The 16,938-nt window shown below is 40.9% G+C and overlaps 1 protein-coding gene across 3 annotated transcripts in view; it reads right to left on the minus strand.

The window, feature by feature from the left end:
• Spop (speckle type BTB/POZ protein) overlaps window positions 1–16,938 on the minus strand; it is a 78,707-nt gene that overhangs the window by 18,444 nt on the left and 43,325 nt on the right. For all 3 annotated transcript variants that reach the window (XM_085829629.1, XM_085829630.1, XM_085829628.1), the window contains 3 exons: window positions 4,569–4,712; window positions 3,290–3,411; window positions 65–216 (listed from right to left, as the gene is read on the minus strand). In XM_085829629.1, the coding sequence (XP_085685755.1) occupies window positions 65–216; window positions 3,290–3,411; window positions 4,569–4,646 (352 nt within the window). In that variant the 5' untranslated portion in view covers window positions 4,647–4,712. The remainder of the gene's footprint in view (window positions 1–64; window positions 217–3,289; window positions 3,412–4,568; window positions 4,713–16,938) is intronic.

Here is a 16,938-nt window from a genome sequence, read left to right on the forward strand (position 1 = left end):
ACCAGCCCACATCTACAACGCATCGGTGTATGTCAGGACTGATGTGAAAGTAGAGAACACTTACCCATAGCTTTGGTTTCTTCTCCCTTGGCATTCAGGATGGAGAACTTGAACTTTGCCCGAACTTCACTCTTTGGACAGCTGACCAACAACAGGTAAAGCGACAGGTAATCTTTGCTTTCTTCATCTAGCCCTTTCGGGTTTACTCGCAAACACCTGCTCATCATAGAAAGAAATGTGCATCAAAAGAACCCTTATGGCTCCTGCAGCCCAGCATGAACATGAGAATCCAGAGGGAAGATTTGTTTCTGTTGACGCTGTTGTTAGTTAGGTTTTGCTTTTTTAAACTCTAAGCCCTCACCAGGAGACTGACTCAATAGAAACTTGAAAACAACTTTTCTCCACCAATTTGGATCAACTTTTAAAAAACAGACAAGAATCACGGAGCGTTCACATCCCTTACATCTCTGCCATTTCTTTACTAATTGCCAAATCATTAACCTGTCTCTCTAAAATATTTAGAATATTTCAGACTAGTTTGTTTTTCATTCTTCAAACTCAGAAAAGGTAGCCCTTAGTTTTTCATGAAGGAATAATTTTTTTTTCAAAGTCAAAAAGTCTTTTAGTAACACTGTAGGAGAAAAAAATATATTCTGGAGAAGTATGCACATACTACATATTCTTTGTTCAAGGCAAGTTTCTCTGCATAAATAACCTTGGCTTTTCTAGAACTGCTGTGTACACCAGGCTGGCCTTGAACTCACAAAGATCTCCCTACTTCTGCTTGCCAAGTGTTGGTATTAAAGACATGTGTTACCATGCCTGGCTGATACACACCTTTGCAGGTATTTATGTATGTGTGTGTGTGTGTGTCTGTGTCACACGTGTGGTGGCAAAGACATGGGATCCCTCCAGTACTAGAGTCAGGGAGTTAGTTACAAGCCATCCAATGTGTGTGTTAGGAAGTAAACTCAGATTCTTTTCAAAAACAGCAAGTATTCTTACCTGCTGAGCCATACCTCTAACCCCCAGCAACTATATTTTAAGATTTAAAATAACAGAGGTATTGTCAAAGAAGCACAGATAAAAGTAAAACTTATTCTACAGGGGAATGTCCCAAGCTTCGCTTCTAAGTAAGAATTTGAGATGCCAATCTGTTAAGGATGATTCAAAACAGAATTTAGACACAGAACTTAATAGGTTCAACTGAGTTAAGTTGTAAATGGCATTAGCTGAAACACATGTAGTTCAGACACTGCTTTACCACCACAGAGCACAAGTCACACGTATCTTCAGGCCTTGCCAAGGTTGTGTCACGTCTCTCAAACAGGTGGTCTAATCCAGTGCCTCTCTAGGGAGTACAGATGCTATATATATCACGGTACAAGATGCTAGAGAGATTTAAATATATGCCTAGAACAAACATTTCACTCAGTAAGTAGTCTGCCACTTAATGTACAAAGTCAACAAATATTAAATTAATAAAATTTTCAGAGGGTTATCAGAGATCAAAGTGGTGGTTCAGAGACAACATGTTTTGATCTTTGCTGGGGACATATGGTTGTAGCCTTAACCACCTGCTCCTATATCTCAAGGTGATACTTGGCTTAGAAGGCATTAATCCTCACACCCCGATCATATTCACCTGGCAATAGGCACTAAGTTCAGGAATCCCAGACTTAACCCATTCAGTACATGAATGACACACGCTTGACTATACAGCTAATTCAGAGAAAGCTCAAAGATTTGTTGGCATGTGGTAGATATACACATTGTTACTTCAAGCATAGGGAAGCTACACTTAAGACATTTATACCATGAAAATGAGGTCTGCAATCTAATAATGTGTCTCCTGGAAGAAGCTTATCTCTACCCTGCCAGTTACAAAGCCAAAGAAATGTTCTTTATTGCTTAAAAGTAAGTTACTATTATTATTATTATTTGAGACGGGATCTTATGTGGTCCAGGCTGGCCTCAAACTCCCTATATAGTAGGATGACCTTGAACCATTGTCCTGTTCTCCTTTTTGAGAGTCTCATTATGTAACCCTGGCTACCATGGAACTTGCTATTTAGACTAGGTTGTCCTTGAATCCAGAGATCCACCTCCCCCCCCACCCCCCAACTCCACCTCTCCAGTATGGAGATGAAAGGCATGCACCAGCATCCCCAGCCTACCCTTGAACTCTCTCCTCTGAGCGGTAGGATTTCAACTATCTACCACCACACCCCATCTATGAGTTCTGGGGATGGAGTCTAAGTCTTTATATGTGTGCAGAAAACTTAAAAGTCAAGATTTTAAGTTAAAAACCTTTAGATTTACTGCCAGAGGCAACGACACACACCTTTAATCTTAGCTCTCCTGAAGCAGAGGCAGGTGGATCTATCTCTGTGAGTCAAAATCAGTCTGGCTTACATGTTGGGTTTCAGGCCAGCCAATACTATAGTGAGACCACATCTCAACACAAACAAAAAGTCACAAAAATTAGACGTTTTGCTTTTCTTGGAAAAACAAACAAACAAACAAACACACCACACAGAAAACCTGATGATAGTAGGCCTTTCTCCACACATAGCCCTGGTTGGCTAGAGGTGGGTTGTTACCAGTCCTTCATATACTTACTGCAGTGCCAAGAACTAACCCTAGACCTTCACACATGCTAGGTGAGCGCGCTGCTGCTGAGCTACAGGGCCAGCCCTTTAGCAGTCCTTTAAAACATTCAAATTATAGTTATGAATTCTTTTGTGTGTCCATAAGTGTCCCCCAAGTGCCATGGCTAAGTGTGGAGGTCAAAGGACAACTTACAGAAACCAGTTCTTGTCCTTGCACAGTGTGGGCTCCAGGGATCAAACTCGGGTCTTCGGGTAACGCCTGCCCTCTTTATTCATTTACATTACCCTATACAACTAGAGTTTGCTAAATATACTAAACTCATTAAATTATTTCAACCATTTGTTTGTGAGTACATACCATATCTGCAACTATTCTAGACAACGGGAATAAGAAAGTAAGGTCCTGCCTTTAAGAAATTACATTCCAGCCGGGCGTGGTGGCACACGCCTTTAATCCCAGCACTTGGGAGGCAGAGGCAGGCGGATTTCTGAGTTCGAGGCCAGCCTGGTCTACAAAGTGAGTTCCAGGACAGCCAAGGCTACACAGAGAAACCCTGTCTCGAAAAACCAAAAAAAAAAAAAAAAAAAAAAGAAATTACATTCCATCCATAGTCTATTCAAACCAAACAAAACAGGCAACTGATAGAAAAAGCACACCTAGAGGTGTTCTTCCTCACCATTTCAGTTTATCATTGGCTCCTGATGAAAAAGTTGAACTTTTTATGACTTCACCCATTTCCTCCCGGCAAAAACTAAAGTTATTGATGGTCCACATGTAGGAGAACTTCACTACCTTGATCTGTTGATAGAAAATTAGGAAGGAATTAAATAGGATCTGGGCAACCTGGGGAAAACAGGCTGTAAATCAGACAAGTATCCTTCCCTTATCCCCACAGGAAGACATCCGTTCATTAAAAGAAATTAAAGATGGGCTGGTGAGATGGCTCAGTGGGTAAGAGCACCCGACTGCTCTTCCAAAGGTCCAGAGTTCAAATCCCAGCAACCACATGGTGGCTAACAACCATCCATAACGAGATCTGGCGCCCTCTTCTGGAGTGTCTGAAGACAGCTACAGTGTACTTACATATAATAAATAAATAAATCTTAAAAAAAAAAAAGAAATTAAAGAAGTCTCAGTGACCTACTGTTTTATAACTTTTCACCTTCTGAAAACACTGGCTGGAAGTGAGAAAACCCAAGTTGCCGGGCATGGTGGCGCATGCCTTTAATCCCAGCACTCGGGAGGCAGAGGCAGGCGGATTTCTGAGTTCGAGGCCAGCCTGGTCTACAGAGTGAGTTCCAGGACAGCCAGGGCTATACAGAAAAACCCTGTCTCGAAAAAAACAAAAAAAAAACAAAAAACAAACAAAAAAAAAGGGCTGGTGAGATGGCTCAGTGGGTAAGAGCACCCGACTGCTCTTCCGAAGGTCCAGAGTTCAAATCCCAGCAACCACATGGTGGCTCACAACCATCTGTAATGAGATCTGACTCCCTCTTCTGGTGTGTATGAAGACAGCTACAGTGTACTTACATATAATAAATAAATAAATCTTTAGAAAAAAAAAAAAAAAAAAAAAAAAAAAAAAAAAAAAGAAAACCCAAGTCCCGGAAAGAACAGCAACAGTAAGAACAAACTACCAACAGGGTAGGGGAAGTCTAAAGCTCTGTGGTCCTAAACAAGCCGCAGCTGAGATGCTGATGCCATCCCGGGGCTGTGGATCTCAAACACTATTCCAAGCTTTACAACACAGCCCCATCAAGGAGGATGTAAAGGATACAGGCAAAGATTCCCCTTCAACTACCATGGTAGGCACTAGCCTTGGGGATTCAGGTTCTATGTCAGAAAAACAAGGCCAATAAGGTCCTCATCTTGTGCTGTTTGCCAGAGAAACCAGGAAACTCAAGAGTAAGAGCATGAGTGTGGTGCTTCTGCCCAGCAGTGGCACCCGAGCTTACCTGTGTATAGCACCAGCTCTCGGCAACGGGGCCACTCGACATTTCTGCCGGAGGTGGAGGACTTGGAACCCTTGACATCGCCAGTTTGAAGGTTAAACTGAGTCTCCAAAGTCAGGGGGCAAAGGTTTCTGGTTTTTCTTCACCCTGGTAAGACCCAATAATTAAAAAGACTTATTAGACTTTTAAAAATTGATTACTTTAATGTTAATTCTGCTCTTATATAACCCATCCCCTCCCTCCACTCCCTCTAGCCCACCTCTCCTTTCCCTCTATTGTCCTATGATTTGTTTAATCTTCTAAGAGACTGGAAACTTTGTTGCCTGTTGAAACGTTCTATCCTGATTTAAAAACTAACTTCAGAGAAGACCATGTTGTCTCCTGGGCAAAATTACATTATTGTCCAGGCATGGTGGTTTACACCTCTAATCCTCTAATCCCAGCACTCAGGAGGCAGACTAAGGTGGATCTCTGTGACTCAGAGCCGTGCACAGCAAGTTCCAGGCCAGCCAGTGCTACATGAAACTGTGTCTCAAATAAATGAATGAACTGAATAAATAAAATTCCATTACTGTGCCTTGCCCTTATTCATAATGTTCAACATCATCTTTAAGAAAAAAAAAGAAAGAAAAAGAAAAACCCAGCTGGGCAGGGTGGCACATATACCTTTCATTCTAGCACTCTGGAAACAGAGGCTGGTAGATCTCTTGAATTTGAGGCCAACCTAGTCTACACAGCCAGTATCAAGCTAACATATGCTACAGAGTAAAATAAAACAACAAAAAGAGACAAATTAGCTGGGTATGGTGATGTACACCTTTAATCCCAGCATTCAGGAAGTAGAAGTAGGCATATCTCTGTGAGTTCAAGGCCAGCCTGGTTCTACAAGGTGAATTTCAGCATAGCCAAGGCTACACAGGGAAACTCTGGAAAAACAAATTGAGACAAACTTAATTAAAGCAGATATCTAAAAAGGCTGCTTGATAAACAGATAACATGGTTAATACTAGATACCTCCTTGTCACCAGAACCTGCTCTTAGGACACATCTACTCCCATTGAAAATGACTTTGAGCCGGGCGTGGTGGCACACGCCTTTAATCCCAGCACTCGGGAGGCAGAGGCAGGCGGATTTCTGAGTTCGAGGCCAGCCTGGTCTACAAAGTGAGTTCCAGGACAGCCAGGGCTATACAGAGAAACCCTGTCTCGAAAAACCAAAAAAAAAAAAAAATGACTTTGGTAAGCTGGAGAGATGGCTCAGCGGTTAAGAGCACTGACTGTTCTTCTGAAGGTCCTGAGTTCAAATTCCAGCAACCACATGGTGGCTCACAACCAACCCGTAATGAGATCTGATGTCCTTTATTTTACTTACATATAATAATGAATAAATCTTTGGCTGGAGCGAGCAGGGCCCAGAGCAAGCAGAGGTCCTGAGTTCAATTCCCAGCAACCACATGATGGCTTACAACCATCTGTACAGCTACAGTGTACTCATATGCATAAAATAAATAAATAAATCTTAAGAAAGAAAGAAAGAAAGAAAGAAAGAAAGAAAGAAAGAAAGAAAGATAGATAGATGACCTTGGTACCCAACCCTCCAATTCTCCTGGTCTCCTGTGCCTCCCTACAAACTTAAGAACAGCCTTCTGTTCCACTCCTCTGCCAGCTGCTCTCTTAAAGGGCAGCATTTTTACACCTCCCTTAGATGTGTTCCTTTCTCCACAACACCAATTCAAGTTTTTACCTGACTCTCTAAATTTTTCTTGCTTTCTCTGCTAATAGCTCCTCAATCTCAATTTCCCTTCCCTTCCCTTGCTCTCCTTCTCTCACCTCCCTCTGCCTTCAGAATGGAACTGGAATGAAAAGCAAGTGCCGCCACATGCAGTCTTCCTCAGGTTTTATTGGACTGTCTTTGTTCACGATCACTCCCCATACTTTAATTCTCAATCTTTTTCTTTTTTCTTTCTTTCTTTTTTTTTTTTCTTTTTTTTTTTTTTTTTTTGGTTTTTTGAGACAGGGTTTCTCTGTATAGCCCTGACTGTTCTGGAACTCACTCTGTAGACCAGGCTGGCCTTGAACTCAGAAATCCGCCTGCCTCTGCCTCCCAAGTGCTGGGATTAAAGGCGTGAGCCACCACTGCACAGTTCAATCATTTCTTGATTTACATTTTTTTTTTTCTTGGTTTTTCGAGACAGGGTTTCTCTGTATAGCCCTGGCTGTCCTGGAACTCAGAAATCCGCCTGCCTCCGCCTCCTAAAGGCGTGCGCCACCACGCCTGGCTCTTGATTTACATTCTTATGGAGATCAATCATTTCAACAATATCAAATTTCAGTCAGTATACAAACATTTCCAAGTCTCTTTATACCTTTCTCATAGTCCGAGACCCCTTTTAAATAGCTGCTATACACCTGTATGGGATGTACCACTAACAATAAAATCCAACTCAAAATTATTTTAAAAAATGTAAGTGATGGACTAGCATAATGGCTCTGCAGGAAAAGATGCTTGCCATCAAGTCTACTGACCTGGGATCCACAACATAGAAGGGAAGAAGCAAGCCCTACAAACTGTCCTCAGTCCACCGTGTGTTGTGGCATGTGCATGACATCCCCACAGAAGGATTAACAATGTAAGCCAGGCCAGGAACACTGGTACATAATTGAATCCTAGCACTTGGGGTCCACAAGAGCAGATCTCTGAGAGTTCAAGGCTAACTGGGTTGACATAGAAAGTTATAGGTCAGCCATGGCTAAACAATGAGACCCCATTTCTCAAAACAAACAAGCAAGCAAACAAATAAAGTAAGTCAAAGGATGCAAAGTTACAGAGATATAGGATAGACACAGAAACTCTCACACTGTTGGTGAGACAGTGGATCAAGAATCATACTGTATGTGTAGGAATTTGGTCATATCTAGCAAAGTTTAAAGTACACATATCACAGAACTTAGCACTTCCACTTTGAACAGAATGCATACAGCAGTAGGGATTGCCAAATTTGGAAAGCAACAGAATTACCTCTTAAGAATGTTGATCCTACCCCCAAGCTTCTGAGTCAGCAATTTGGGATGAGCCCAAGAGACTGCATTTCTAGCAAGGTCCTTGGTAATCCTACTGTGCTAGTTCTGGAACCACACTGGGTACCACTACCCTAGAGAAATTCCGCACTTATGAACAAGACATGAACTAGAGTATAACGGACACTGTAACAATAAAAAGCTAGAAAGCAGCAGGGAGGAGGTGGTGGTGGTGGTGGCGCACACCTTTAATCCCAGCACTCGGGAGGCAGAGGCAGGTGGACTTCTGAGCAAGGCCAGCCTGGTCTACAGAGTGAGTTCCAGGACAGCCAGGGCTACATAGAGAAACCCTGTCTCAGAAAACCAAAAACAAAACCAACCAAACAGAAAAGAATAGAGAAGACACTTTAACTTTGTCTCTCATGTTTTTGTTCTTAAACATTTATTTTTATTTTCTGTATGTAGGTACTTTGCCTTATATGTGTATGTGTGTACATATGTGCCTAGCCCACAAGGGCCTGAAGAAAACCCTGGAGCTGGAGTTATGACAGTTGCTATGTGGGTGCAGGGAATTGAACCTGGGTCCTCAGGAAGAGCAGCCTAGGTAATAACCACAGAGGGCCCTCTGATGTTTACTTTATAATAAGGATGCTAGAAAGCAAATAAAACAACACAAATCTTAGAGATAACAGTTGCTTGAATACCTACTATTGTTTTATTTAAGCCAAACTGTTTGGCTTAAGTAATTTTTAAAATAATGGCTGTGTGTGTATTCTGTGTGTGCATGCACACATGTGTGTGTGAGCACATGCCATGCTATGTATGTGGAAGTTAGAGGACAGCTCTTTACTCTTTAGCATTAGTTTTCTCCTCTCCCTTCTGCACAGATTCCACGGACTCAGTTCAGGTGGTCAGGAAGTGCTTTAACTGCTGGGCTACCTCACCAATATGGTGCTATCTGTCCTTTCTGCCTGGCTACTTAGAAGCTGTAAGACAAAATTTTTTGACACATCTCCTAAAATGACATGTTTATATTTCTGCTCTATAAGCGCTGCTTTATATGTAATGACACATTCACTCTACGTTAGTTTCAATTTGATGCATTTTCTTTTGTCTCTTTGCTATAATTCACGAAGATACCTATATAGATATATATACATAGAGAGAGAGACAGAAAGAGAGAGAGAGAGAGAGAGAGAGAGAGAGAGAGAGAGAGAGAGAGAGAGAGAGAAGAGTTTGTTTGTTTGTTGAAACAGGGTTTCTCTGTGTGTGTAGCCATGGCTGTCCTGGAACTCACTCTGTAGACTAGGTGGGCCTCGAACTCACAGAAATATTCCGCCCTCTGCCTTCCAAGTGCTGGGATTAAAGGTGTGCGCCACCACTACCAGCTGAGCTTTTATCTTGTGCATGTGTGTTCCCACACCCAGCAGAAGATGATATAGAGTGTCTTTTTCTACGGCTCTCCACCTTATTTTTTGAGACAGGATTTCTCCTTGAAACTAGAGCTCAGAGATTCAGCTAGGCTAGCTGTCCAGAATCCCTAGGCTCCAGGGATCCTCTTGTCTCTGCCTCCACAGTGCTGAGATTACAGACATTACCACCATCCATGGCTTTGCATGGGTGCTGGGGGTCAGCACTCAGGCCTTTGTATTTATGTGCATGTTTACTGACTAAGCTGTCTCCCAAGTATTTTTCAGTCTGCTTCAAATCCTGGTAGAGGATGATATAAATGAATAACGACAAAATCATCCTGAAATAATTCAACTCACAAACATTTGCTTAAGATAGCATTGGCAGGATTAATAGGACATATTTGTACCTATCCAGAATAAATATACTTATAAATGTAACTGAATGTTCGTTCCATTGGTCACAAGCACTACCCTAGAATTTTTAACTAAAGCGTTATTTGCCCTCACAGATGAAGTTAAGTGTCTTATATACATGGAATGCTGTTTCATTTAATCTTTCAAACCACTGCATTCACCTGCTGGTTTAAGTCATAAGACCTGGTTTCACAGGCTCATTGGTCTAGTAACTAGTTTTACAAATCCCAGTTATCATTGCTACCTAGACTGAAGCTTCCAATTTCCTAGTTCTGGACAGTGCAGAAATGAAAAAGTGAATTTTACATGTGAGTTAAGAGCTTAACACTTGGCTCATAAGGTGTGTGTTGAAGGCTACACTCCACATTGAGTCATCACAAAATACTGATCTAAACTTATTTTGAAGTTCTTTTTTAACTTTCAAATTCATCTAACAGTTTAGAAGGCTGGGGATGTAGCTGAGTAGTAGAGTGTTTGCTAGGTTCAATACCCATTGCTTTAACAAGTACAAAATTTAAAAGTCTAGGAAAAAGACATATTTTTTCAAATGACATTCTATTAATTCATTAGTTTCTTTCCACTGACTATTACTCCATTATGACCAGGAATAAAGAAATGCTATTTTGTTGGGATTGGGCAAGTATTTGTTTGAGTGGCTATTTTAGTCTTTTTTTTTTTAAAGGTTTATTTATTTATTTATTTATTATATGTAAGTACACTGTAGCTGTCTTTGTCTTCAGACGCACCAGAAGAGGGCATCAGATCTCATTACGGGTGGTTGTGAGCCACCATGTGGTTGCTGGGATTTGAACTTCGGACCTTTGGAAGAGCAGTCGGGTGCTCTTACCCACTGAGCCATCTCACCAGCCCCTTAGTCTATTATTTTGTTAGTCTATTATTTTAAAAATTAAAATAAAAAAATTTAAAAGAAATACTATTTTGGTCTTGGGCATTTTTCTCCATTTTTTGTGTTTGACTTGTTTTATAACCAAGTCTTTCTTTGAAAACAAAACAAAAAAAAAAACCCAACCAAACAAAAGAAACCACTTATCATCTAAATGTCCAACGCAGCACCTAGGAGAACTAGAGACTCAATCTCGCTCTGAGAAGCTCTAACCACACGACATGCTGGGAGAGAAATTGGCTGCGATGGCAGCAGTGTAATTAATCTCACTCACAGTGAGCACCGTGGGCACCGTGGGCACCGTGAGTGAAGTGCTCATCAGCAAAGTCACCTGGCGCTGCCTGAGCCCCTCAGTACGTCACCCACTGCCGCAGCAGCTCAGCAAGAACAATCCCGGGAAGGAGAGACCTATTTGAGGGTCAGACTTTGAGAATGCTTGCAAGAGACAACTTGAGCCAAAATAAATTCTTCACAGCTTCAGACATGTCAAAACATGACCATCCAATCTCTTTAATGAGAAAATAAGTTTCTCAAGATTACCAAACTCCACTGCACTGACAGCTCTAAGTTGAAGATGCCTTTATGTACCACCGTATTATTTTCCTGCTGACTCTACAAAATCCTGACCTGTAAGGAAAGATGCTCCCAGATTACAGAAAAAATGTATTTCAGCATATTCCTCTCAACTCTACTACTGGATGCAGTGTTATAAGCTTTTAGCCATCTACGATGGGATGCTTCCTAGCACTAGTATAAGACCCTGAAATCACTAACCATCCTTTGAAAAAGGGTGGTTTATTGAAAAGAAATCACTAAATATCATATGATTTCTAAGAAGGTTAAACTGTGGAAGGTAGATATAGATAAGAGAAACATGAATACTTCCGAGTAACAATGATGTTTAAGCTGAGTCTACACAGGTCAGTTTTCAGCTGACCCTCCTCTTCCTGTCTTTTTGTAAATGTATAAACAGTCCACTACCTGCATTAGATTTTAAAGTGACTTAAACATAATTTGCATCTGCTCTTTGCATCCATCCCTTTACCATCTAGCGCAGGGTCTAGACACAAAGGTGTTAACCACCCAGTAAAAATACCTTGACGATTAAAATATTTATCTAGTTATATTAGTTAGTCAACTTTTCTGGTTTTTATGGTTTCGTTTGACAGATCTCTAAGGCAGGTTTTCAAAGAACACTAAGTACACCAGACGTGTGATCTAATGACAATCAGTAATTTCTTCTCTTGGATAAAAGATAAACATAGGTCCAAACTCCTAGCCTGTAACATCAAATCCCATATCATTTTGGCCAGAATGAAGTATATCTTTCTTTTTTAAAGGGAAACAAAACAAAACAAAACAAAACAAAAAACTGGCTATAATTTTCTTCATTTTAAAAACGTGGTTATCAAATGGGCTAATTAATTGGGCTAACTTCTTTTTATTTTATTTTTTAATTTATTTATTTATTGTTTTTGGTTTTTTGAGACAGGGTTTTGTAGCCCTGGCTGTCCTGGAACTCACTCTGTAGACCAGGCTGGCCTCAAACTCAGAAATCTGCCTGCCTCTGCCTCCCAAGTGCTGGGATTAAAGGCGTGAACCACCACTGCCTCGCCCTAACTTCTTATATAATCAGAATTTTTTTCAAGACAGATATAGACAGATGCTATTAATAGTAAACCAAAAAGCCAATAGTTGATGTGTGGTATTCACTGAGCTAAGACAGAATATCTCCGAAAAGTGTAAAACACACAGCTTGTGCAGCTATTTTGTTTAATCTTTCATAAGTATTTCTTCATCAACCTAATCTACTCATCCAGAGAATTAAAGAATAAATCAATGTACACAGACATATATCTCATACATTCTGATTACATCTGAGTCAGCTGTATATCCACCAGTTTTAAAATGATAGGAATAAGATCATGAAGATACTAAGCTGAACCACGAAACTTGTTTTATATGCCAAAGTAGGTTTGTGTTGGCAATTCCATGTGGTACAACGTAACACCCAGCACAAGTGAGCTAAGAATGGGATGTGAGCTAGGAATAGAGGTTTCTGCCAGAGAAAGGTTAAGAATTTTTAAAAGCCTACCTCTACCTTTTTGTCTGTGGGCTTTAAAGGCTTGTATGGTTTCTAAAGAAGATCCCCAAGGCCACACGCATGTTAAACCTCAGAGACACTTCCATTCTTCTTAATATAGGATGCCAAAACACTGTTGATTTAAAAAAAAAGTATAAAAGACTTGGGTATATTCATTTTCAAAAGGCTAATGTGACCTAAAAGGAATTTCTATTAATGTGCTCAAGCATATTCTGCCCAGGTGGTTATAATTTTTCATTATCTTAGAGACAGCTAGGACAGGTCATATTGACATCTTTTGTTGCAATATTTGAATGAGTTTTGAATATTTGTTATAAGTAGACCCTTTGTATGATTGGCTTAATCTAATGTAATATTAAATACACTGGGTCTTTTTTTTTTTTTTTTTTTGGTAGAGACACTTTTAAAATGAAACTAGAAGCACTGTGAAGAGAATCTCAAACAGCAAAGGAAAGGCTGGGGTTTCTTGTATGTCTATCCAGTTCATAGTCTGTACAATCCTACAAGATTATTAAAAAAGGCAATGCATCCAGCATGACCATGGTAGCCACTGCATCCATGGACCTGTTGCAAGTCCTGTGGTGCAAGATCAACTATTCATACTTGATAAAGAAATTGTTGGTATACTTCTAGGATTTGATGACTTTGTCATTATGGTGCTGGAAGATGTCACAGAATTTGAAATTACACCAGGAGAAAGAAGATCTAATTAGATCAGATTTTACTGATGGCAATAATGTGACAACGCTGGTTCCTAGTGTAGAAGGGTCTGAGGCATAAATGGATTTCCTTTCCTTAAGCTAGAGTCTGGCTTTTGTATTTAACTTTTCATTGAGTCTTTGTGAATTTCACACCATGTACTCCAATCCCACTTACCTCCCTATCCCTTCATATCTGCCTTCCAACCTTGCAACCTTTTCCCCAAGAGAAAAAAAAAACCTTGTTGTGTAAGCTGCAGTGTGTCACAGTGTGTCCCACAGTCCACCCTTTTGTCCACACAGCTTTACTTACACATGTGCATGCAATGAGTCTGGTTTTGTTTGAGGCCTTGGGCTTCTGCTACACTATCAATGCTGTATTCTCACTGAGACTCCTGTTGTTGCCCCGTGTCATGGAGATCCTGTGACTCTGGATCTGTAGGACTGGCCCCTTCACACACTCCAGCAGTTCATAGATGGGGTAGATGGTGGGGTGGGCCAACTCAAAGCTCTGGATCTGGGCGTTTGTGGTAGCTGAGCTGATCAGCCTGCCAGTTCTCCTGCACCCATACCACTAGGGTGAGCTCTCCAGCACTGCCCAGGCAAGATGCAGGGAGAGCTTAGACCAGGGACTTCCACCTGGCTTTTGGTGCTAACAGATTCCTGCTACTGGAGCGCCACAGACCCAGACATGGCCCTCATCGGCAGCATGGGCCCGGACCTCACCATGGCCTTAGGTGGCAAAGTGACACCACCAGCTCTTCATATCAGGCTGTTCCTCACTGCCTCGAATCTGAGTTCTGCCTGTCTTCATTGTGCCCACATCCTTCTGCTTCTCTTCCTCCACTACTTACTTGCTCATCTTAGTGGCACCCAGAGTCTCTGGGTATCTAGGATTGTCTCAGGAGTGCTATGTCCTTCCTGTGCTATGGCATCAGGAAGGAGTCATCTCAGGGTGCTTGGGCTGCAAGGCACGAGGTGAGGGTTGTCTTGAGGGTCCTCTGTCTGCCTGATTCCAGCAATACAGGGCAGAGATTATCTTGGGAGAGCTCTTGGTTCTAGCTTTTTAAAACAATATAAGGACCTGAGCTCAGATCTCTAGCACCCTCATAAAAAGCTGAGAATGGCAACATACATACATAATCCCAGTGCTGGGGAGGCAGAAACAAGAAGACCCCTGGAGCCTGCTGGCGAGCTAGTCTTGCCAAGCTCACAGTTCAGGAAAAGACCCTGTCTCAAATAAATAAATAAACAAACAAACAAACAAACGAGAAAGAAACCTGAGACTGACTTACCTACCTACCCCTCCACACACCTACACACGCACACACCTTTATGTTTTTAATCCAAATGAGACAAGACATAAATTCTTCAGCATTTTATACTGTTCTGAGTAAAATAAGCCTTGTCCTGACCACCACGGCCTCCTTGCCTCATAATAATGCCTGCAGTTCTTTTCAATCAATATGCTTTATTTAGTCTTTAATTCTGTTGGAACAAATCATTACTGAGTACATGGACTTTATCCTCAGACCACAGAGCTTTCTTTCCTCACGTTCATCTACTATGGGGGCAGGGGTTCAAATAGGGCTTCCCTCTGTAGCCCAGGCTGGCCTTCATCTCACTGTCATCTTCCTGCCACAGCCTCCCAATTACTGGATTAGAAGCATGAGGCACAGTACTTGGTCCCATCAGGTCGTTTATAGCTGACTGCTTCTTGTCATTTAGACATCCTATAAAAGTAGTATCCTAAGAGAGCTCTCCCTGACCACCCAATCTGGGGCAGTCCTTATTGCTAAGCCTGTTTCTTTTACCACATTACCCCATTTTTCTCTTTACTGTCACTAATTAAAATTATTTTGCTTGTATTTCCACATTTCCCCACCAGAATTTATGTTCCATGGAAGAATAGCATCTCCCTGTGTCTCCAATGGTGACATGACAGGCACTCAATAAATATTTGTTCCATAAGCCTGTTGTTGAATAGCTAGACTCTTGTGATTTCTTTTTCTTTATTGTGCTCTACTTAGTAAGTTAAATTTCATCAATACAGATACACACATTTTGGTACACGTACACACATATAGAATATACATACACACACACACATATATATTCACACATGCATGGATATGCATTCACATGTGAGTGGGTGCGTGTGTGTATGTTCAGGTGAACCTGCTCTGACACGTGCATGTGTCAAAGCCAAAAATTGATGTCGGGCATCTTCCATCACTCTCCCTTTTGTTTACTAAGGCTGGGTCTCTTACTGAATCCAGAAGTTTGCCAGTTCTGACTAGTCTAATGAGTCAGCTTGTTCCTGGATCCTGTTTCTGTCTGCTGGGATTACAGGTGGCCACTGGAAGTAGAGGCAGGTGGATCTCTGAAATTGAGGACAGCCTGGTCTATATAGTGGCTTCCTGGACAGCTAGGGCTACACTGTGAGACCCCATCATAACAAAACAACAACAACAACAACAAAACATGAAGAAAGTATCATTATAATAATAGCCAGGGTGCCAGTCTAAATCTAAGTTATTTCAAGTTAAATTCTATATAATAAAATGCCAATAAAATGATCAAATTAAACATGTTCAAATATGTACAATGGGAGACTCATCTGTCTAGGCACTTAACTAAGTTTTCCTAAACGAGGCTAACATGTAGACAATTTTTCTGGTATAGCTAAATATTTGTCTAATTAAGATTCAAACCCAGGCATGAGCATAGGAGTTCAAGTCCAGCCTAGCCAACATAGTGAGACTCTCATCTCAAAAAGAGTTAAAAAATTTTTCAAACTATTGAATATGCAGAAAAATCCAAGGCAAAGATGGCATTTAGTGTACAAGTCAGTACCTTTAAGCAATATTTTTCCCTCTTCTCCAGTACTATAAGCTAGAGTTTTACAGAAATAGACTGGCAGGACTCATGCTTTCAAGTTAAACTAGCAATGAATAAGAAGGTATATGAAAGACTATCAAGTCCTTCCCAAAATGCAACTGGTTAACAGCAGAATGTCCCCACTCATTCCCAAGCTTCAGGGTATGCTGAGAGTTTCCAGCCTTACTGACCACCTTAGAAGGCAGTAGGTTATAAATAACCACAAACTGTCCTGTCCCTACGGAGCTCTAGCAGCCAACTCAAAAGATAAAATATGGAATAATGTTCACTTTAGGCACAACTCTTCTAGATAGCAAAATAAATTAATTAATTAAATAAATTAAATAAAAAAGCGAACAATTTTATTGCCAATTTAAGGGTCTGGAAATAATTTCCTTCCCATAAGATCTGCCCACCACTTATTGAAGAGTTATGGATACAGACAAACTGGCCATCATCATCTACCCTCAGAATATATGCTGGAAGAAGGCACTGCATCTATGCTCTGAACTCAAGCTTGTCCTGGAAACCATATTCCATTTAACAACCTTAAACTGAAAACTCCACAAAGATTAGAAAGACTTTTGGAGTTCCAGTTTGCTTTTTAATTTAAGCAGAAATATCTATGAAACAAAGTACATGCAATATAACAGCATATGAGGGGGGAAATACATCTTTACTTGGATGGGGGATCCAGAAGAATAAAACATGTCCAAAACAAGCCCTGGGCAGGTGATATGTTGCTTTGTTAATTACTGAACCCCTGTTAAGAAGAAAAACTCTACTAGCTGCTTTTTAAAAAAGAATAGAGCAACAACAAAACAACCATAAAGAAACAGTACATAGGGCCCATCAGAGTGTGATCTCCACACACCACTTTCAAACCCATCACTTGGGACATGTCCAAAATAGAACAACACAAATTCAAATCAAGAAACAAAGTT

Source organism: Mus caroli, unplaced genomic scaffold (assembly GCF_978045245.1).
Source record: "Mus caroli unplaced genomic scaffold, Mus_caroli_1 scaffold_13, whole genome shotgun sequence".
NCBI lineage: Eukaryota > Metazoa > Chordata > Mammalia > Rodentia > Muridae > Mus > Mus caroli.